This window comes from Somniosus microcephalus, chromosome 3, assembly GCF_052327205.1.
Source record: "Somniosus microcephalus isolate GS21.2 chromosome 3, FLI_Smic_1.0, whole genome shotgun sequence".
Classification (NCBI taxonomy): domain Eukaryota; kingdom Metazoa; phylum Chordata; class Chondrichthyes; order Squaliformes; family Somniosidae; genus Somniosus; species Somniosus microcephalus.
Window position 1 is genome coordinate 56634267 of NC_140989.1, and position 24106 is coordinate 56658372.

General features: G+C 47.4%; 1 protein-coding gene across 2 annotated transcripts in view; it reads left to right on the forward strand.

The window, feature by feature from the left end:
* epas1b (endothelial PAS domain protein 1b) overlaps positions 1-24106 on the forward strand; it is a 213959-nt gene that overhangs the window by 131591 nt on the left and 58262 nt on the right. For both annotated transcript variants that reach the window (XM_085980527.1, XM_085980526.1), the window contains exons 5-6: positions 5285-5403; positions 13851-14053. In XM_085980527.1, coding sequence (XP_085836653.1) covers positions 5285-5403; positions 13851-14053 — 322 coding nt within the window. The remainder of the gene's footprint in view (positions 1-5284; positions 5404-13850; positions 14054-24106) is intronic.

Consider the following 24106-nt stretch of genomic DNA (forward strand, 5'->3'; position numbering starts at 1 on the left):
AGTTATTTTGTCTTGTTTAATAAAGTTGAAGTGTTACAGACAACCACTCTGTCTAGGACAAAGCATTATCTGTGCCATTCAAAATGTGGTAAAGTATCTATTGTGACACAAGAAGATTGCTTTGCTCCATCAAGCAGTAGAAGATCAGATTTGTTTGTCTCAGTGGTTTTCAAACTTTTCTATATGGGAGAACACCCTGCAAATATCAACTGACTCCTGTGGACCTCTTGCAAATATTGACACACTCTGAGGGACCCCTGACTTAATTCCAGAACAAAATCAATGCTATCACTGCAGAAAATATTTTTAATAGTATATCTCAACAGAAATAATGTGCTAGTAAGTTAATAAATACAGAAAAATATAGAAATCTGATAATGGAAGGACAAAATTCGGATAACCTTGGGAACTCCTTAAGATTCAGAGACCTTAGTTTGAAACTTTGAGACTATTGTGGAGTAGTCAGTGATGTACATGGGTGAGCGGAGTTGTAAACTCATTTCACTTTCAAGTTTTATTCTATGCTGCACATACCTAGTTTATAGTAGCAGGTGAGAGTTGAAGCAGTGTACGATTTTGGCTCCTGTTAATCACTGTGGATAATGCAACTCCAGAAACCCAACTCAAACAAGAGTCAAAAATAACAACAGAAAAGGCAGGCCAGGCAGCATCCGTGGAGAGAGAAACACAGTTAATGTTTCAGGTCTGTGACCCTTCGTCAGAACTGGTAAAAGTTGGAGATGTAACAGGTGCAGAGGCATCTTTTTTTGGCGAATTTTCAAAGGTCAGTGGCCAAAGAAGCAACTTTGTCTTTGCTTTCCTGCCACAAAAACAAGATTGCCAAAACTACTTGCCCACTTGTTCATGCTCATACTTCAATTAAAGCAAGAGCTCTTCTCTATTATTGTATAAATGGGTAGAGGTTTTAAAAGTTGCACGTGGATTAGTACACAGAAAGAAAATGAACGTGAACAAGGTAGAGGAGCCACAGTGCTGGCATGTTACCTAGAAACTGCTTCATTTGCAGTACAGCCTGACAACAGACATGCTTTTTGGTTGCCACAACTATCCTCTGTCACCTTTTTGCTGAAACGACCTCATTGTAGAAATGGGACTATTTTATCAGCAGGGGGACAAAACAGTAAATGCATCGAGTTGCTTGGCAAGCTTTAACTGTCAGCCATGAAAATAACAAAGAGTTACCTTCACTCAATGTCAAGATTATTTTGAAATTAGCAGATAGCTGGCTTGATAATTCCTAGTTTCTTTTCATTATTCATTCTCGAGGTGTGGGCATCGTTGGCAAGGCCAGCATTTATTGCCCATCCCGAGGTGAAAGCAGATTACAAACACAAGTATTTAAGTGATAGTAGCTATATATCAGAAGTCTTGTTTTAGCATATGGCACTTTAAATGTGTTGCTAGTAGAAAAAAAATACCTCAATTCAAACGGACAGGTTCTTTAAGCCGTGCTATATCAATCATCTGTGCCCATTTTCCAGGAAATGGTCTATGTGTGCTGTTTATTGAGCTGTTATGGGCACCCCCATGGGCATACCTATCTATTTGTAGGCTTTGATGGAGGAGCATCACAGGAGACAAAACGAGTATTTGTACCTTAGATGCTCAAATTACAATTTGTCCTTGTGCAGCCACCTGTGTGTACAGAGCCAGGCTATTGCACCAGGATTTCATTGAAGACACCTGTATGCAGAGACTACAATTCCTGAAGGAGGCCATCACAAAACTTTGCACACCCTTACAGTGAGATGTGGAAACCATTCCTAGTACAGGGAACTCTAGAGTAGCTGCAAATGTAACAGCTGCATCGAATTTCTATGCAGAAGGAACATTCCAAGCTATCGCAAGTGATCTCTGCCATACCTCCCAATCTTCAGTGCAGACCTGTATCACACATATCATTGATGCATCAATTGCCACAATCAGTATTGCTTTGGAAAGCAACTGACAAATGAAAGAGCCCCCCAGGATTCCCTAGGCCACAGGACATTGATTGCACCCATGCTGCTATACATGTCTCTAACCCCGAGTGGTACTCCATTGAACAGAAAAGGCCATCACTCCGTGAATGGACTATAAATGCCACAAATCTATACAGGAAGGTGGTCTAAAATGCAGTGCTCTTGTCCTGGGCTTGTGGGCAACAGAGTACATCTCCTCAACTCCACCTACACTTTCTTCTACTCACTCGTGCTCTGTACTTCACCCTGCTGCAACTCCTTAACTGAACCCCATGATGTACACAGAGTGTAAACAGTGCTCTGGCGAAACATGGCATGTCTGTGCATTTGGAAAGTAGATGAACAGTTACAGGAAGGTTTGGCATTGTCCCCCTTTGATACCACATCATGCTTACTTGAAGTGCTATTGCAGTGCATTTGAGATAACTGTTGCATTATGCAGATTTACTTCGGTAACCTTGCCTGGTCCAGCAAATTCTTTCTCATCGGTCGCCAGGTTCAGGCTACAGGTGAGATAGTATTAACTTTCTCTGTGGTTCCATTCTATGGTGCTCTGGCAGTACTTTTTGACAGGAGAGAGGCCTTGACCTCCAGAAATATCAATCCTTCTGTGCAGCACCTCTTTAAGAATCACCAACAAACTGCATCTTGAATCATAGAAATTTACAGCACAGAAGGAGGCCATTCGGCCCACTGTGTCTGTGCTGGCCAAAAGAGCTATCCAGCCTAATCCCACTTTCCAGCTTTTGGTCCGCAGCCTTGTAGGTTACGGCACTTCAAGTGCATATCCAAGTACTTTTTAAATGTGATGAGGGTTTCTGCCTCTACCACCCTTTCAGGCAGTGTGTTCCAGACCCCACCACCCTCTGGGTGAAAAAAAGTTCTCCTGAACTCCCCTCTGATCCTTCTACCAATGACATTAAATCTATGCCCCTTGGTTATTGACCTCTCTGCTAGGGGAAATAGATTCTTCCTATCGCCTCTATCTAGGCCCCTCATAATTTTATACACCTCAATTAAGTCTCCCCTCAGTATTAGTAAAAAAAATAGTACCGGAGTAATTAATGGGACTGAAAGCCAATAAATCCCCTGGACCTGATGGCCTACATCCTAGGGTATTGAAAGAGGTGGCTACAGAAATAGTGGACGCATTGGTTGTCATGGTCAAAATTCCATAGATTCTAGAACGGTTCTCGCGGATTGGAAGGTAGCAAATGTAACTCCACTATTTAAGAAAGGAGAGAGCGAGAAAACGGGGAACTACAGACCAGTTAGCCTGACATCAGTAATAGGGGAAATGCTAGACTCTATTATTAAGGATGTGATAACAGGGCACTTCGAAAATAATAATAGGATTGGGCAGAGTCAACACGAATTTATGAAAGGGAAATCGTGTTTGACAAATCTGCTAACATTTTTTGAGGTTGTAACTAGCAGAATAGATAAGGAGGAACCAGTGGATATGGTGTATATGGATTTTCAGAAGGCATTCGATAAGGTGCCACACAAGAGGTTATTAAACAAAATTTACGGCTCATGGGATTGGAGGTAATATACTAGCATGGATTGAGGATTGGTTAATGGACAGAAAACAGAGTAGGAATAAACGGGTCTATTTTGGGTTGGCAGGCTGTAACCAGTGCGGTACCACAAGGATCAGTGCTTGGGCCTCAGCTATTCACAATCTATATCAATGATTTGGATGAGGGGACCAAATGTAATATATCCAAGTTTGCTGATGATACAAAGCTGGGTGGGAATGTAAGTTGTGAGGAGGATGCAAGGAGGCTTCAAGGGGATATAGACAGGCTAAGTGAGTGGGCAAGAACATGTGGAAAAATGATATCCACTTTGGTAGGAAAAGTAGAAAAGCAGAGTATTTTTTAAATGGTGAGGGATTGGGAAATGTTGGTGTTCAGAGGGAGCTGGGTGTCCTTGTACACGAATCACTGAAAGTTAACAGGCAGGTACAGCAAGCAATTAGGAAAGCAATTGGTATGTTGGCTTTTATTACATGCAGATTTGAGTATAAGAGTAAAGACGTCTTACTGCAATTATATAGGGCCCTGGTGAGACCACACCTGGAGTATTGTGTACAGTTTTGGTCTCCTTACCTAAGGAAGGCTATACTTGCCATAGAGGAAGTGCACCGAACTCACCAGACTGATTCCTGGGATGGGGGGATTGTCCAGTGAGGAGAGATTGAGTAAACTAGGCCTATATTCTCTAGAGTTTAGAAGAATGAGAGGTGATCTCGTTGAAACATACAAAATTCTTACAGGGCTTGACCGGGTAGATGCAGGGAGGATATTCCCCCTGACTGGGGAGTCTAGAACCAGGGGTCAGTCTCAGAATAAGGGGTCAGCCATTTAGGACTGAGACGAGGAGAAATTTCTTCACTCAGAGGGTGGTGAATCTTTGGAATTCTCTACCCCAGAGGGCTGTGGAGGCTCAGTTATTGAGTTTATTCAAGACAGAGATCGATAGATTTTTGAATATTAAGGGAATCAAGGGATATGGGGATAGTGCAGGAAAGTGGAGATGCGGTAGATGATCAGCCATGATCTTATTGAATGGTGGAGCAGACTCGAAGGGCCAAATGGCCTACTCCTGCTCCTAGTTCTTATGTTCCCCTCTGTTCTAAAGAAAACAACCCCGGCCTATCCAATCTTTCCTCATAGCTAAAATTCTCCAGTCCTGGCAACATCCTTGTAAAATGGTACTGCTTGGCTTCTGTGAGTAGCCTCCAATGTTTTTTGAAGTTCCAGCCTCTTCTCCTTTAACTCCACCCTTTAAAATCTGCTGGTGCTAGATAACCTGTCCCTTGACCTCTGGTGCTCCCTGAGCATCATCTTCTAAGCAGTGGAACACTGACATTTTTTTAAAATGGCTAACCTCATGTTAAAGTGTGAAATCAGTTCAGTTGAGTGCAGGTACAATGATCACCCAAAGGGCAGTGGACCTGGTGCAGCTGAGCCCTGTTTGCATTGTCTGCTCCAGAGAGTCTCAGAATTGCAGCTAGAGAGAAGGCCATCTGTCAGGAAACTGCTCAATAGCTTAAATCACAGACAAAGTTTATAATTAAAAAAGCCACAACCTGTACAGTCTAACTGGCCTATTTTCTTAACCTCAATTTAAAACCTCAATTATTTATTTCCAACTTTTGAGCTTTTTTTGGGGGGGTGAGGGTGTTGGGGGGGGGGGGCGGGGGGGAGACGTAATGAGAAAAGAGATGAAGGGAAGCTTGTAAACGATGTTGAAAGTAAATACAGTGATGGCTAATTGTTCTCATTTGCTTACAGCCCCAGGCTTTGGTAAGAAACACAGAGATATGAACACAGAGCGTGACTTCTTCATGAGAATGAAATGTACTGTGACAAACCGCGGAAGAACTGTCAACCTCAAGTCTGCCACCTGGAAGGTGAGAAACCAGAAGTGGAAATTCAGTAAGCTACATTTGGTGGTTTTCTCAATAAACCTTTGGGGTCAAAAGTTCATTTCTTGTGCAAGAGAATTTTGCTCGTCAATTTTTCTAAAGTAACATTTTAACATTCGTCAAAGCGAAAGTAATATTTGAGTGGGACCGATGTCAAATGAAAAGATCATTATCAGATTGAGTAGAAAAGAATCCTATGACCACGAACTGGGCAGAATGGTTTGAACCCTGTGCCTGAATGGGTAGGCCTGAGGTGCACCCGATATTGGGCCCAGGTCCTCAGTTAAATGAGACGGGTAAGCTGCAGACACCTGCTGGGTGTCTCCAGGCAGCTTGCTTGCGAAGAGTCTTTTAATTTCGGGCCAGTGTCAATACCAGTGGCCCTCAAGTTGGTCATTAAAGGGCAATTGATTGTGGAGGGCGGGGGAGCGGCCAGGAAAGGGAGGGCGATCGGGATGGGGAGCGATTGGGACGTCGGGATTGGGAGGTGGCCAGCAGTGACCCATGGCTTTAAGGTGGTGCCAGGAGGTGCACTCCTGCACCTCCTAGCTCCACATTCGGGTAAGTATATTTTACAAACTTACCATGTTGGTTGTGGCCTGCATGGGTCACTTTAAGGACCCCTGGTTAGGCCTGATACCGGCTGCATTCAGAGCATTCCAATTTTGCACAGGGGGCCTCAAACAGGCGTTAGGCTCCTTATTTATACCTGTTTCAGGTGTGGGCCTTGGACTCATGTTTTTTTGGCCACACTAATATGGCGGGTGGCGCACTTCCGGTTCAACGAGCGCACACTTCCTGTCCACCATATTGGAGGCCTAGGCACTTGTTTAGCGCCCGAAAAATGAGCGTGGAGCCATCGGATTTCTAGACCTATCATCCAAGCGTGGGATTTGTGGTAGCCTTGCTTCAAACTGACTGTTTAGGTACAGGAGGTATTTATCTAGCCCGGGGGGGGGGTGGTAAACCACTGTTATTGTTGTTCACTGTTGTTGTTGTTGTTGCACACTGTTGTACCTATGCATGCCTCAGCATGTCTCTGCTGGCTCCGCCCCTGGCTCCACCCACAGGCCCAAGTATAAAGGTGATTGCTCTGCAGCCCCCTGCCTTCTTGGAACCCAGTCAACCACGAGAGGCATGCTCTGTTCTTTGCTAATAAAAGCCTTTAGTTACTCTCCTAACTCTCCGTCTTTTATGAGTAATTGATAGCGCATCAATTTTATTAGCAAATCGATAGCCGCTGTGTAGGTCGTCGCGTCCTGGATTATTGTATAAACTTGGTGGCTCACCTTTGAGGCCAGGATTTCCAACTTGTTTTCGTCCAGGATCACAGTTGAGGCTTGCAGGTAGGCCTCGAAGCAACGCAGCCAATGCGCGAATTTGGTAGCCGAACCCGCTTCTTGGGGGTCTAGGTCCAGGCATGTTGGTCTGAGGGCTCGCAGCAGCTCCTGCTGCTCAGCGTTTGGTGCAGCAGCCTGCTGCTCAGCGTTTGTTGTCGACATTTTGTTTTTGCTAATAAAATTGATGCGCTATCAATTACTCATAAAAGACGGAGAGTTAGGAGAGTAACTAAAGGCTTTTATTAGCAAAGAACAGAGCATGCCTCTCGTGGTTGACTGGGTTCCAAGAAGGCAGGGGGCTGCAGAGCAATCACCTTTATACTTGGGCCTGTGGGTGGAGCCAGGGGCGGAGCCAGCAGAGACATGCTGAGGCATGGAAGAAAGGACACTATGTCAGCGCCTTCAAAGGTAAAACCGCTAACGCCAGCAGCGCCGCGTGTGAACCGTGGGGGCAGCCATCTTGTCCGCCATCTTGGGCTCCCCCAGCCGCGTGGGGATCGGGATCATGGGCGCCGCCATTTTGTCCGCCATCTTGGACGTCTCCAACTTCAACCACGGGGGACCCGGACTCAACCACCGCCTCATCTGACGACCACATCGACTCGCTCGACCATACGCTGGCCTCCGTGACGCTGGACCAATCTCTCCCTCATCAACTGTCCAGGTCCATGATGGACATTACGGTAAACGGCCGCGCCACTACCTGCCTTTTTGACAGCGGGAGCACGGAGAGCTTTATCCACCCCGACACGGTGCGCAGTTACTCTCTCCCGGTCCTGCCGACACGCCATCGGATCTCTTTGGCTTCCAAAGCCCAGTCAGCGGACGTCGGTGGCTACTGTGTAGTGACCCTTTCAGTAAGGGGCACAGAATACAAAAATGTTAAACTCCTGGTCCTGCCACATCTCTGCGCTGCCGTTCTACTGGGGTTGGATTTTCAGTGCCACCTCAAGAGTGTCACATTAGCGTACGACGGACCCCTCCCCCCACTCACAGTCTGCAGCCAGCAGCTTTTAAATCGCCCGCCGCGCACCATTTGCAGCCTCTCCACCCTTAAAGTCCCCCCCCCTCCTTGTTCGCTAACCTCACCCGCGACTGTAAGCCCATCACTACCAAAAGCAGGCGTTACAGTGCCGGGGATAGGAGCTTCATTAAATCCGAGGTAGCGAGACTCCTGAAGGAAGGGATTATTGAAAGTAGCACCGGCCCATGGCGAGCACAACTGGTGGTAGTGAAGACTGGCGAAAAACAGCGCCTAGTTATTGACTACAGCCAGACGATCAATCGCTACACCCAGCTAAATGCATACCCACTCCCCCGCATATCTGACATGGTCAATCAGATAGCACAATACCGGGTGTTCTCGACGATTGACCTAAAGTCGGCATACCACCAGCTCCCCATCAGGGCTGAGGACCGCCAGTACACAGCTTTTGAAGCTGACGGTCGTCTCTACCACTTCCTCAGAGTTCCCTTCGGCGTCACCAACGGGGTTTCAGTCTTCCAATGGGAGATGGACCGGATGGTTGACCAGAACGCGCTCCAGGCCACTTTCCCCTATCTAGACAACGTCACCATCTGCGGCCACGACCAGCAGGACCATGATGTTAACCTAGAGAAATTCCTCCGTACGGCCCAGCGGCTGAACCTAACATACAACAAGGACAAATGTATGTTTCGTACCAAGCGCCTTGCCATTCTTGGCTGTGTAGTGGAGAACGGAGTCATCGGCCCCGACAGGATGCGCCCCCTTATGGAGCTCTCCCTCCCCCACTGCCAAAAGGCACTGAAGAGATGCCTAGGGTTTTTCTCGTACTATGCTCAGTGGGTGTCCAACTATGCAGACAAAGCCAGACCCCTCATCAAGTCCACCTCCTTCCCCCTGGCAGCAGAGGCCTGTGCAGCCTTCACTCTCATAAAAGGAGATATTGCGAGGGCCACGATGCACGCAGTGGATGAGTCCATCCCTTTCCAAGTGGAGAGCGACGCATCCGACTTTGCCCTAGCTGCAACCCTTAACCAGGCGGGGAGACCCGTGGCCTTTTTCTCAAGGACCCTCCAGGGCCCCGAGATTCGACACTCCTCTGTCGAAAAGGAAGCCCAGGCCATTGTGGAAGCTGTGCGACATTGGAGGCATTACCTGGCCGGAAAACGATTTACCCTGCTCACTGACCAGCGTTCAGTAGCTTTTATGTTTAATAATAAGCAGAGGGGCAAAATCAAGAATGACAAGATCTTGAGGTGGAGAATTGAACTCTCCACCTACAATTACGATATCTTGTACCGGCCCGGGAAACTCAATGAGCCCCCAGATGCCCTATCACGTGGTACATGTACCAACGCGCAGGTCGATAGACTGAAGACCCTCCACAATGACCTCTGCCACCCGGGGGTCACCAGGTTTTTTCACTTCATCAAATCCCGTAACCTGCCCTACTCCATCGAGGAGGTCAGGACCATGACCAGGAACTGCCAAATCTGTGCCGAGTGCAAACCGCATTTTTATAGGCCAGACAGAGCAAGCCTGATCAAAGCCACGCGCCCCTTTGAACGGCTGAGCGTCGATTTTAAAGGGCCCCTCCCCTCCTCCGACCGCAATGTGTACTTCCTCAACATAATTGACGAGTACTCCCGTTTCCCATTTGCCATCCCTTGCTCAGACATGCCCAGTACCACGGTCATTAAATGTCTGAATGACCTCTTCGCCTTGTTCGGTTTCCCTAGCTATATCCATAGCGACAGGGGCTCATCCTTTATGAGCGACGAACTTCGGCAGTACCTGCTCTCGAGAGGTATTGCTACAAGCAGGACCACCAGCTACAACCCCCGGGGTAATGGCCAGGTGGAAAGGGAGAATGCGACGGTCTGGAAGGCAGTCCTTTTAAACTTGAAATCTAAGGGCCTTCCGACCTCTCGCTGGCAGGAAGTCCTCCCTGCGGCGCTCCATTCCATTCGGTCACTGCTCTGTACAGCCACCAATGCTACCCCTCACGAGAGAATGTTCTCCTTCCCTAGGAAGTCCACATCGGGGATCTCGTTACCGACATGGCTGACTTCTCCAGGACCCGTCCTACTGCGGAAGCACGTGAGGTCCCATAAGACGGACCCCCTGGTCGAGAGGGTGAGCCTCCTCCATGCCAACCCTCAGTATGCTTACGTGGTGTACCCGGACGGGCGGGAGGACACAGTCTCCATACGAGACCTCGCACCTTCGGGTGCTCCCGAAACACCTCCCTCGCCACCCACCACTACCCACGCCTACCCCCAGTACGCTTACGTAGCGTACCCGGACGGGCGGGAGGACACAGCCCCCACACGAGATCTCGCACCTTCGGGTGCTCCCGAAACACCTGCCTCGCCACCCACCACTACCCACAACCCAACCCCACTAGGCGGCATGCCGCAGCCCCAGGACCCGTCATTGACCACCCAACCACTCAATGAGACGCCAGATTCAACGTTGGATGCTGCACCATCACCGCCGCCACCACGACGATCAGGACGGCATACAAGGCCACCTGATAGACTTACTTACATGAACCTTTAGTACACTTCACCCCGCCGGACTCAATTTTAAACAAGGGGTGAATGTGGTAAACCACTGTTATTGTTGTTCACCGTTGTTGTTGTTGTTCCTATGCATGCCTCAGCATGTCTCTGCTGGCTCCGCCCCTGGCTCCACCCACAGGCCCAAGTATAAAGGTGATTGCTCTGCAGCCCCCTGCCTTCTTGGAACCCAGTCAACCACGAGAGGCATGCTCTGTTCTTTGCTAATAAAAGTCTTTAGTTACTCTCCTAACTCTCCGTCTTTTATGAGTAATTGATAGCGCATCAGGGTGCAGAGGGTGTTTGCTCACAGATGAGAATAGCCTCAGAAATGCATGCACTATATAGAGAAATATCTTCTGAAAAGGAATTGTTCAAATTGCTAAATGTTTACTAATTTATTGGCTTTGATGCCTTCCAATGCATTCAGTTAATGAACTACTCTATTAAGTTACATGAATAAGAATTGTTGAAATTCTAGGTTCTAATGCAACTCTAGTATCTAAATAATAAAGACAATGCCTAAAAATTCAGAATTATCACCATCAGTTAATTTTTATTTAAATTTGTAACAAAAAAAACTCCTTCATGATTCAGCAACTTCACCCAGGGATGCCAGCTGTGCACTGAGGCAGCTGATCACATCTGGGTGAAAGTGGCCTTACTGTCAAAGTGGGCAAGGATAGGATTGGCTTGGCTGTGATGCCCACTGTCGTCTAATAGGCTGCTGACACTCACTGTCAATGCTCATACATAAATAATTTCGGCCGGATTTTCCGATCGGAGGCTTCGTGCGGGCGGATGCCCCCGATCGGAAGAAATCTACGAACTTACCTGCTGGTTCCGTCGGTCCCGAGACTTCCGATCCTGGGCCTCTGCTCTCCGAAATGCTCAGAGGCCCAGGAATCCCAGGGGCGCATGCGGTTCGCAAGCGCCCCTGGGATCACGTGGGCCATGGGGAACCAATCAAAGAAGGGAATCCCCCTTCACACCTTTGACAGGTCTCTATGCATGGATCTGTCAAAAGTATGAATGGGGATCACTTAAAAAAGTTAAACATTAAATACATTTTTTTTAAATCACGTATTTAAAATTAGTTAATTATATTAAATTAAATATTTTAAACAAAAATTAAATTTTTTGAAAAAAAGAAAGTTTTTTACAGGGCTATAAATGAACTTACCTTTTCTAAACGTATTTTTAAATTATAAATGAATGAATTTTTTTTTATTTTTTTAAACTCTTATGCTGGTAAATGCAAGCATTATGCCCGCTTTTACCAGGCGTAAGATTTTTAAAGGTTTTCAGTGGGCGTAAGTTGTGCAGAAAGCAGAACTCTGTGCCCAGGGAGGCCCTTCGCCCGGGCAGGCGGATGATCTATTAAGTGAATTCTTGACAGATCGGAAGTGCCGGGTTTTAGCACATGCGCTTCGCATGCCTAAACCCGGCATTTGCGAGGCCCCTACGATGGGTACACACCCGTGGGGGTCGGCAAATCCGGCCCAAAGGATAAGATACCAAGGGAAACAATCACCAATGGATGGTCATTCCACCAATCTAGCGCATCCTTCCATAGAAACCTCTTGGCCTAGAAATGTGGCTCCATAGCGCCTGATTTTTCAGTGTTACAGGTGCAGTTTTGAGTCCAAAATGGCGTCCGGGCTGCACGCGCACAACTCTGGTGTGGGCCGCGGTGGACACCATTTTGATAAGGGCCAAACAAGAGGTGTCGTTTACCCATGTCTGAAGCAGGCGTTAGGTCATTAACATATTCAAATGAGGGGCCGAACGCCTGCTTCTGCTCCCGCTTGCAAATTTGGTTTGCATGAGGCAGCCAGCACCAGCGCTGATTACCTCTGGGAAAACCAACACTAAACAGCACGGAATTAAATGACTCCGACCTCCAGAACTCCCCCCCCCCCGACCCTGGCCCCGACCTCCTTGACCCCACCGAGAGTAATGCCGACCCCCCAACAATACTGCAGCACCCCCCCCCACCCGATGTTCCTCCGCCCCGCCCCGCCCCGACCACCTAGTAGGCCCCCTCCCCCTCCTGCAATGCCAACCCACCCCCCCCCCCAACAATACTGCAGCCACCCCGATCTTCCTCCAACCCTGGCCCTGACCTCCTAGCCTTCCCCAACATCACCGCCGACCCCCCTAACAATATTGCAGGACCCCCGATCTTCCAGCCCACTCCCCCCCCCCCCGACATCACTGCCGAACCCCCAATACTACAGGCCCCCCCGATCTTCCTCCGATCTCCCCATACCTCCTAGCCTCACTCCCACAACACCCCCCCACCCTGCGACAGCAATGCCAACCCTACAATACTGCAGGCCCCCCCCCACCCCACGATCTTCTTTCCTGGCCCTCGACTGCTCTCCAGACTCAAGCTATGCAAACCACACCCCCACCCGATTGTCTTTACTCTCGACTGCTCTCCAGACTCAAGCTATGCATACCACCCCCCCCCCCCCCCACCGATTGTCTTTACTCTCGACCGCTTTCCAGACTCAAGCTATGCAAACCAATCACTTACCTGGAAATTGGAGCTTCAACCTGCGCAGGCTCCGACCGCAGCACCATGATCATGGTAATGGTAATGGTAATGATAATGATAATGAGGTCCGAGGACCAAAATCCGATGCTCTTCTGACCTCCACATTTGAGCGTGGGTTGTTAGCACGCTGCGGGTAAGATGCCCAAAAATGGATGCTACTGTAGGAATTTGGGTTGACCTCAGCAGGTATTGGACGAATGCCTACTAAATAATCGAGTTCGACTTCAGGAGAACAATCTAGAAGTTGTTTATTTACAAGAACAGACGAAATACCGCAGGTAAGGCGGCTGGATGCAGGAGCACCGTGAAGTAGGTCTTTCCCCAGCGGGGACGCCACGAGGACTGAGTCCGCAGTCCTGTGGAGAGCGTGATGACGTCATCACACTCGGCTGTGTTTTCCCGTGCTTCGGGTGTCACGTGACCGCGTCGTGACATTAGCGCGTTCGCCCGTGCTTGGGGCGGTCACGTGACCCGCGCCGATATGTCGGCACGTTTACCCGGCACTGAGGCTGGCCGTTGAGGCCGAAGTCGCGAGCGTGGGAGCGGCAGCTGGAGGCCGAGCTGGGCCGGCGCTTGCTGCAGGAGATCGCGTTGCTCATGTCGGCTGGCCGATGCGGCCGAAGTCGCGGTAGGCCGGGCTGTGCCGGCGGCCGCCATGGAAGGCCGAGCCGGGCCCGTGCCTCACGTGATGCGTGACGTCAGCGCGTTAGGTCGCCTCTTAAAGGGGCAACGGCCCAACAGGTAAGTTAAAGGGGCAACGGCCCAAACAGGTAAGTTACATACAAACTAGTTAGGTTAAAGTGAATTATGTACATAGTTAGTAAGGGACAACCGGTGGTACCGCCACACTACCAAATTTCTAGGCCATGGTTTCTCTAACAAGGAGTTAATAACTTCAGAAGAGGGGACAAAATACTGCCAAAAATACACACTATGGTAAAAAAAAATCCAAATCAGTTCTAAAATTTCTATTTTTTTTTAAGGTGTTACACTGCACGGGTCACATCAAAATATACAATGCTTGCCAGGCTCACACACTTTGTGGGTACAAGGAGCCACCTCTGACTTGCTTGATCATGATGTGTGAGCCGATTCAACATCCATCTAACATTGACGTTCCACTGGACGGCAAGACATTCCTGAGCCGTCACAGCATGGATATGAAATTTACCTACTGTGACGAGAGGTACAGTAATATTTTAAATGATAAAGTCAAATCAGTAAATGTCCTTGAGTTCTTCATTTCACTTAGAATGTTTTTTTTTATTAAGAAGCTCATAAAGCTATACTCTGATCTAAACAGATAACTGGTAAATTAATTTGCCACATAAAAACTGCAGCAGTGGATGAATGTGATATGGGAAATTTCTTCCATAGCAGCATTTAACATCAGCAATGGGTCTAATGCCAGTTTCAGGCAGGCTTCCTAACCAATATGGCGTGCCACGCACTTCTGCTGTGGACTGAGCGCGCACACGCCATGTTGGGCTCTGCAGTGCCCATTTTTCATCCGAAAAGTAGCAAAGTGAGTTAAATGATGGCCTAGGATGAGCTTCCGCTGCCTGGAATGCTCTGGAGGAGCCCTGCAGTAGTCGGCAGAGCGGGTGTCAAGATTCGTGGTGGTCTGCTGCATGCTGCACAATCTTGCCATCATGAGGGCACAGCCCTTGCCACCAGCTATATGGCAAGCAGCTGAGGAAGAGGAGGAAGGGAGGAGGCAACCTAGGCAACCCATTTCTGCCCAGGCTGTCTGTGAAGAACTCATCAGATACCAGTGTGATACCAGTAAACCTCAATTCCCCATTCACCAACAGTCCCACACCTTACCTTCCGTCACTGACAAAATAAACATTCTGGTGGAAGGCTGCTGACTTACATTGGAAGAGACTGCAGATGGCCTTGGATGATGACCTCGATCAACTTTGGGCCTAGAAGGCCCGGCTGTGGACTGCACCATCTCGACATGGGTGGCAGGAGGCCTGGCTGGCTGGCTGACAGGCAACAGCAAAGGCACTGGCAGAGTGGAGGGGTGGGAGGATGAATGCTGTCATCCTTAGAGAGGACAGCAGGTTCGTGCTCCATGGAGCCATTGCCACTCCCCAGGGTGGCGCTTCAGCAATCCTAGTAACCTATTGGAGGACAGATTGCTGGACTGCTGTGACGCCCTGCAAGCCCCGAACACTGTAATGCACAGCCATGATGGCAGCAAGCTGACCTTGCATGACAGCAGTCTGAGCTTCCACTGCAACACTCAGCCGTTGGGTGGCTGCTGCTTGTGTTGCAATGGAAGGTGAGACATTGGCCATCAGACGCTACATCATGGATGGGTCCACAAATGTGCTAATGGAGTTGGCCACCACTTCCACACTGGAAAGGATGGGCTCCAAGCTCTTCGCAAAGCCCTGTGTCAAGTTGGCGCCAGACTCCTCCATGCTCCTTGACATTGCATGCAAGCTTTCTGGCAGGCTTCCCAATACACCAAGCATTTCATTGTGCAAACCCATCAGCCTTCTTCTGCAGCCTGCCTCATTGAAGTCCTCATCTGAGTCCTCTGCAGTAGAACTCATGTGCGACCTCGCCCTCCAGCGAGCTGGCGCCTGTGCTATCCTTGCCTTCTGCTCTGGCTGCAAGCCACTCATGCCCAGTGTCTCACCACGTGCAGATCCCATCTCTATGCTGTCTTCTAAATTACACGCAGTGTCAGTATCTAAGCTGGTGGCTGCAAGTGTGATATAGAGTAGTGTGTCTTCATCATCACTGTCTTCTTGCTCTTCCACCACTGCGCGGGCAGGTTGCAGTTCTTGGGTATCTGAAAGGAGAAAGGCACATGGGTAAGGTTGTAGTGAGGGGACGGGGGAAAGTAGAAGGTGCATGCTTACACCCTCTGCCGCCAGCAAATGAGAGAGATTATGGGATGAGGAGGAAGTGGGATTAGGTATGAGGATACCGTCAACTTCGATGGTTTCAGCCCCGTCGCTGGCCACGGCCTCCGCAATGGCCGTTCCAATAATGGCCAACATCGTCTCATCCATGGGGGTTAGGACATGCAGGCACGACTGTCCCCCAAAGGTTAGCTCCTGCTGCCTCCAGTTGTGTGTCACCTCGTCCTGCAAGAGAGGGAAGTGTGTCAGTGAGTGTCATGTAATCTGTTTGGGTGATGTGACTATCATGGTTGAATAGCTGACAGTGTGTGCAAGTTGTGAGATGTGGACGTGAGGCTTGCAGCAGTACTGTGTGTGTGAGGGTGAGGTGAAGCTATGAATGTTAGGTATAAGTCCTGATTGATGGATATTGTTGGTAGGTGAGTGATAGGGATGTGGTGAATTGAGCAGTGGCGGAGGCCAGTGGTGCAGTTGGTAGGATATGGCATTTGAAGATGCTGGCTAAATGCACTATACAAAGAATATAAAATATCAACTTCAGAAACAATCTGTATAAAACAGCATTGTAATAACTGACATAGGTCAATGGCCCAGATTTTGCTGTCAAAAACAGTGAGCCTAATTGAGCTTGTGTTATTTATGCGCAAATGCTACAGCAACTTCAGGTGAGGGCAGAGGTGCGCTTAGTTTCGCGAAAATAGCATCTCGCTGTCTTCCTCACCATTGAAATGTATTGAACGTTGTGAAGTTCCTGTACTATTGCCGATCCTTCATCGTCGCTGGGGCAAAATCCTGGCACTCCCTCCCTAACAGTACCTTCACCATACGGACTGCAGCGGTTCAAGGCGGCGGCTCACCATCACCTTCTCAAGGGCAACTAGGGATGGGCAATAAATGCTGGCCTTGCCAGCAACGCCCACATCCCAATAGCGAATTTTAAAAAACTTGCGCGGTAGATACGAACTGAACTGGCCACAGAAAGTTAAGTCTTGTTCATTTCACTCTGAGTGACCTTTTAACAATGTGATAAGTGTTACTGCCAATCAACCTCTCTGACACTGACATATTAACTATTGTAAGTGTGGTGTCTCATTCCTTCAGGTTACAATTGTTGGAGATATTAAAAATGTAAATAAATTAAAACATTTATTTTTCCTTTCTGTCTCATTTTTCTCTCTCTTAATACAATATGCTTATGGAGGGAGTCAGAGCACACAGGGTAGTCCTCTTCCCTTCCGATGGGCGGAACACACCTCTCCAGGAGATGAAAATAGCCTAGTTGCACAGGAGGGCACAAAGCAGGGATGTGGTCAGGAGGACCTGGGTGCAGTGGCACAAATGTTTCAATGATCTCATTAGATCATAAAATGTTAGTACAAAGCCATACTCAACCTCATCCTGCTGTGCCTCTCATCACATCCCCATCACTCTGCCTTCCCTACCCTACTCCTGCACATCCTTACTCACACCAAATTACCTTGCACCTCCACCCATCCATCTCTATCTACATTACCACATTCCCATTTCACTCGCCACCCCTCATACTCACCCTCGTCCTAGTGCAATCATACCAACTAACACACAAAGGTAGCCACTTGGGTGTTTTATCCAATGTTTATGTAAAGTTTCTATTAATGTGCTGTCAATCATTGAAATCTTTATTATCAACACTTTGCGTTTTTGGACAGATTTATGTGCACCTTTGGAAGTGGCTTAGTGAGTTGCAGTGAATGGTGAGACATAACGGTACCCCCTGCAATGCTGATGAGTGTGAAAGGAATGGCTTGGTCATTGTAGGGATGCTTTATGGTGTTGGTGTGGGGTGGTGCCAACCTGGTGCATCATGCGGCAACCAGGGTGTACAGCATAAAGTTAAGTAAATCTGGCCATGATGAGGCCATCCCGGGCAGCAATGTGCTCAGGTGCTGATGCCCTCTGTCCTGTGCAGCATCAGGTGATTGCGAAGAAGGTTGGTGCTGTTGTTGGTGATGTTGGTGTGCCTGGTACTGCAGCTCATTGTGGTCCGATTCTGACAGCCAAAGTGAGACAGTATAAATGGTACTCATGCTGATGGAATAGATGGCAGGTCAAGTACAGATGACAGAAGCAATCTGTCAATGGTGAGCGAGGTAATGAGGTGAGACTAGATGGAGACTTGTGGAAAGACTTGCAGCATGCTGAATCTGTTGTGGAAATGCAGTGAGGAACAGCTTGTGGCTGAGGAAAGTAATCTCTGTCAGGTGGGAGCTTTTACTGTACACTTGAAGTTGTCAAGTAATCAGCTGGAGCAATGGCCACTGAACTTCCGCCTCAGGTTGACAGATGTGGTCACCGAACAGCGTAGTTCCCGTGGCCATGAAGTTAAAGTTAAAAAGTAAGGTAAAAAAGCCTGTTAAGGGTCTGGTAAATACATTATAATTAGTTTAATTCGGTCACCCACCACTGCCTGTCAGGTCTGCTCAGCACTGACAGACCCGACATTGGGAAAGGTGCGTTGCAGCAGGTTCCCGACCCGTTGTCAAAAAAAACCCTTTCTCGCCCACTGACATCCCGGAAAATTCTGGCCATTATTTCTGTTTCTGTACCTGATTTGACATTGAATTCACCCTCTCTAATTTACACTTCCTCCTCAATCTGGGTTAATTTCACAATCCTTCAATCAGATTGGTTAAGGAGATACACAATTGCTTACCATGTCCACTGTGGTCCCAGATGCCCTGTTTCCCTCACTGTCCCATTATCAGCTCGCACTTTTAGCAACTTGCCAGGCAATTTAAAACCTATACATGCAAGTTTAACTAATGGCAGACACCATTAGATGCCCTGCTACAGCAAATTATGGCCCAATGTTCCCTTAAAGAAAGCTAAACCTAATCAGCCAAGGTCTTGATTCATGTCAATGACCCAAATCACATTTAATACACCAGCTTAGAGCCAGACTATTCCCAGTAAACAGCACACTTTTACAATGTCAGAGGAACTATTCAGCCTGATATTAAACATCGGTGTTTAAGTAAGAGGCTTGTGACCTGGATCAAGGCATCTTATGATTTCAGATCACACTGTTTCACTGTCAGTATGAAAGCAGCATAACATAACAATTTAATCCAGTCAGAGATTTGTGCTGGTAACATTTAAGTTGTAAGACTCGAAATAAAGCTTCAGTGTTTCTTGTTTATATATCAATATATTTTTTCTTTCTTCATTGAACTTTGACACTTTTCATTTCACTCTAGTTTTAGGAGTGTTTTTCTTAAAAAAGTGCTTTTTACCATTTTGACTATTTCCCACTCCTGTTTAGGCCTCTTTCCCCTCTTCCTTATCCCAAGCATCATGCCTGACCAAGCTGCCATCTCCCAGGGTTTCTGGAATGCCAGGCCAGAGATACACAGTAGTACCATGGTTTAAGGTTGCGTTTTGCCTATGTTCAAGGCACCCGATTTCCATTTGGGGCCTTTCAACTTGATGCCCTGATGAAGAGGAGGAAATCTCAGAATGAGCACAGTGGATACAAACTCATATCCTATCTAAGGAAAGCACCTTGAACATCAGTGCACTGTTTTACTCCGTTGCCTTGTGCAGCTGTATTATGGCAGGTTTCTGAATGGGGCTGCTCACATTGGTGAGTTCTCAGCCATATGTGTGCCATGAGAGACACACATCAATGCTGGCCTGAAATAAAATTAGAGCAGATCAACCTAGGTCTGTTTTGGGCATCTATTAGCAGGTCAATACACAACTGCATTGACAGAAGACTGGCATCATGTCTGGAAATTGAAACTAAGAACCTAAAAAGCGAGGGGGATTTTTAAAATTGAAATGTAACAGTTCTCGAAAAGCAAATACTTGATAATTTTATTAACTTCAACATTTACATTTAATTTTAAATAGCAAAATATATGTAAACCAGTATCTGACTAACGTGAACAGCACATAAGTTGACAGTTAAAGCACTAATTTTGTTTTCAAAAAAATCATTCCGATAGAACCTAGCTACTTGCACTCTACAGTTCAAGAGTGTCTAAACATCGGTATATTTTGACCTGACTAGGTTATTGGAAACTTCATCTTCGAGAACACATTTTAGCATCAGATAAGATTGGATGGCAGTGACCATCGATAGAGCATCAATAGACACTGATTCACAAACAGATGCTGTGAGCCCAACTGAGTGTAAAATTAGGTTTTAGTAAAGGATACAGGTTACATAAGCAAAATACTGCAGACACTGTAAATCTGAAATAAAAACAGAAAATGCTGGAAATACTCAGCAGGCCAGGCAGCATCTGTAGAGAAACACCTTGGTCTGTTTTGGGCACTTTAGGAAGAGTGCAAAGTATTACATAGATACATAGAAGATAGGAGCAGGATTAGGCCATTCGGGCCCTCGAGCCTGCTCCACCATTCAACGAGATCATGGCTGATCATCCAAATTCAGTACCCTGTCCCTGTCTTCTCCCCATATCCCTTGATCCCTTTAGCCTTAAGAAATATATCCAACTCCTTCTTGAATATATTTAATGAATTGGCCTCCACTGCCTTCTGTGGTAGAGAATTCCACAGGTTTACCACTCTCTGGGTGAAGAAATTCCTCCTCATCTCTGTCCTAAATGGCTTACCCCTTATCCTTAGACTGTGACCCCTGGTTCTGGACTCCCCAACCATCAGGAACATCCTTCCTGCATCTAGTCTGTCTAGTCCTGTTAGAATTTTATAAGTTTCAATGAGATCTTTTATACTTCAGCGAGTACAAGCCCAATCGACACAATCTCTCCTCATACGTCATTCCTGCCATCCCAGGTATCAGCCTGGTGAATCTTCGCTGCACTCCCTCCATGGCAAGAACGTCCTTCCTCAGATAAGGCGACCAAAACTGCACACAATACTCAAGGTGTGGTCTCACCAAGGCCCTGTACAACTGCAGCAAGACATCCTTGTTCCTGTACTCGAACCCTCTTGCTACGAAGGCCAACATACCATTTGCCTTCTTAACCGCCTGCTGCACCTGCATGCTTACCTTTAGCGACTGGTGCACAAGGACACCCAGGTCTTGTTGCACTTCCCCTTCTCCCAATCTATTGCCATTCAGATAATAATCTGCCTTCCTGTTCCTGTTACATTTTGGTAGGAAGAACAAGGAGAGGCAATATAAACTAAAGGGTACAATCCTAAAGGGGATGCATGAACAGAGAGACCTGGAGGTATATGTGCACAAATTGTTGAAGGTGGCAGGGCAGGTTGAGAAAGTGGTTAAAAAAGCCACTGGATACTGGGCTTCATAAATAGAGGCAATGGGCTGGATTTTCATTTGGATGCGGGTTGGTGTCGTGTAATCCGCATTTCGTGTTATCCACACGAATCTAACTGGATGTGGGAGATTGATGCAATTTTAACTTAATTGTCCAATTGATTTCCAACGTGCGGGAACCCTTGGCAAATGAGTTCCTCCTGACTGAAAGTTGCCTCCGATAACATCATCATTGCTGCTGCATTTAAGGTCTACAGCAAGCTATGCTTCTTCTGCAGACTGCCAAGCTTTTTGACTGTGGAGTGAGAGGGATCTGGAGGCACCATGAGCAGCAGGAGACCCAGATCAGCTCCTTGTTTTGACAAGGTGGCCTTGCAGGCTTTGGTAGATGGGGCTGCAGCCAATAGGGAGGTGCTCTTCCCTTCTACAAGGAGGAAGAGGCCTCCCAAGCAGACCAAGGCAGTGTGGATGCAGGTGGCTGAGGAGGTCAACTCCTTGGGAGTCACCCGCAGAACTTGGATTCAGTGCCGCAAGAGATTTCATGACCTTCTCTGCACTGGAAAAGTGAGTATGATTTTCCCATCACCCTCAATCTGATCCCCATTGCCTTTCCTCACCAGCACTCAGCTTCAGCAATCTCTTCCTCTACATTCCACTTGATACTGACATTCATGCACCCTTACCCATTCCCTTTCTCTCTATGGTCACATTCACATAACTATTGGACTATGCAGCCCTCACACTCCCTATCATTCTGATGCTTTGCAAACAACTGACAACACACAGGGAGGGCCTTTGGTCTTGCCACCTCACTCCATCTTTGTCTCCTTCTAAGTATCGATGCTATGGAATCTCTACACTCACTCCTTCATTCTCACTTTGTTGCAGCATTGCGCAGATGTCACTCACTACCTCTCGCGAAAGTTGGAGCCGCCTTTGGCACTGCTGCTCAGACATGTTGAGGTAGCTGACCCTGTGTCTGTAGACCCTGTTTGGGGGGCATCTCCTGCGCCGATGGGCTTCTTCGACCTGAAACGTTAACTCTGTTTCTCTCTCCACGGATGCTGCCTGGCCTGCTGAGTTTTTCCAGCGTTTTCTGTTGTTATTTCGGATTTCCAGCATCTGCAGTATTTTGCTATCGTACATTAATGTAGTTCAACTGACTCCCAATACTTGCATTCCGCACAGTCAATGGCACTATCAAAAGTAAACTTACTGACCTTTGTTCAACTGACAGCAACGAAGCCCAAATTTTTCCTGGCTCTACAGATATTTTTTCCCACTTCTACTTCCCACAATTGGCCTTCTCAACTGGTGCTTGTGTCATGATGTAAGAAATTGCATAACTCCACAAACATGTATGATGCAGCTCAGGGGGCTCCGAATCTATTCCTATACCGCACTTTTGATTTTGTTTAAATTGAAGACGAATCTATACTACTTTACTGCTCCTCTGTTTTATAGGCCAAATTGGAAAGCAGAGGCAGGGGCTAGTATAAGCTTAGGAGAATAATTCATAGAGGTAATTTTTCGCCCAAAACCCAGGCCAAATATAAAAGTGCCTTGACAGTGACCAAACAGCGACCAGCATTTGTGTTATACTTTTGGACTGATTTAGTTTTTTTAAAAATCACAGAAAGCAACTGGGGACCATAAGAACAGATTCTATGGGGTCGATTTTCCCGAAGCTGTCGGGAAGAAGGCGGGACTACTACTTTCAGGTTTTAGACCCGCTTACTTCGACGTCCGGCCAATCTGCGTGATTTTCCCTTGATTGGCCTTGTTGAGCCCGCCCAGCGGGCTCAGCAGGCCAATTAAGGGCTACCCAGCAACAGGTGACGTCACAGACTGCAATTTCATCTGTCAAGAGTTCTTGACAGATTAAATATTAGTGTTTCACAGCTGTTTGAAGCTGTGAAACACTGACAGTCTGAGTTCTAAGCTGAGTCCTTCTGCACAGACTCAATTAGAACTCTCACCGACACTCAAAGCTGAAGGCTGTCACTTTTCACAGATCGCAGCCGTTCAGCTTTAACTGCCGGCTGAGTGATGCGCTCCCGACGGCTACAGGAAGAAAGGCTGTTAAGGTAAGTAAAAGTTCTTTACGCACTTTAGACACACCAAACACACTTACCTTTGCACTCATGCACCCATCACTCACCTGAGCACCGACATCGCGACCCCTCCAAGTCCTTCAACCCGACGGCCCGCCTGCTCTAACCTGGCATGGTTTGGAGCCGTCGGGAATCCCACATGAAACCCCTCAAAATAGGGATTAGGCTAAAAACTGCCAGGTAGTTAATTGGCACTAATCCCTTCCCGCCTGGTTTCGGCACGTCTCAGTGCGGGGCGGGTACCCGCCGCCCCTGAAATTTACGTGGGGCGGGGTTTTGGGCGGGATAGTGTCGGGACCCCCGAATTCGGGATTTTCCCCCCCCACATGCTTGAAACCCCACCTGACGGCTCCAGGAAAATCGACCCCTATATATCACCAGCTCCTCAGCAACAATTACCATTGGGATTGCATTGCAAAATGAAAATTGGTAATTTTTCAGAGAATGACACCTCATGTATGTGGTAGTGGAGCTCGCCAAGTGTCTCCAAAAACCTTTTTTACCCAGTTCTGTGCTGACCTTTGCTCCCAGATACTGGCAGGCTGTAGTTTCCATTATAGAGGCTGATACCAGGTTTCAGCCAATCACAAGGGGAAGTTTTAAACCAGGTTTACGATTAATAAATATCGGGTAGATCTTATGACTTGGAAACGTGCAGGATATGATTCGTGCCTTGTGGTACTGACCTTTTTCTGTCCAGCTGCCTAGCGTAAAATCACATGTTAAAAATTGGTTTCCAGCCCTTCCAGAGTACTGCACACTAATAGTTAATTCTTCAGCACCTCAATCCTGTTTATTCCTCCCTGCTGATCGGACGTTGAGTTTATGAGTTTTACCATGCACTGGATACAGATCACATGATTAAAAGACACCAAAACCATAAGTGGTGCATCCACAGGATTTGTCACTTAATGTGGTAGCACCATATACAGTAGAAAGTTAGCTAATTACAAGGCTAACATTTCTATGTATACAATTATAAAACACAACTAAGT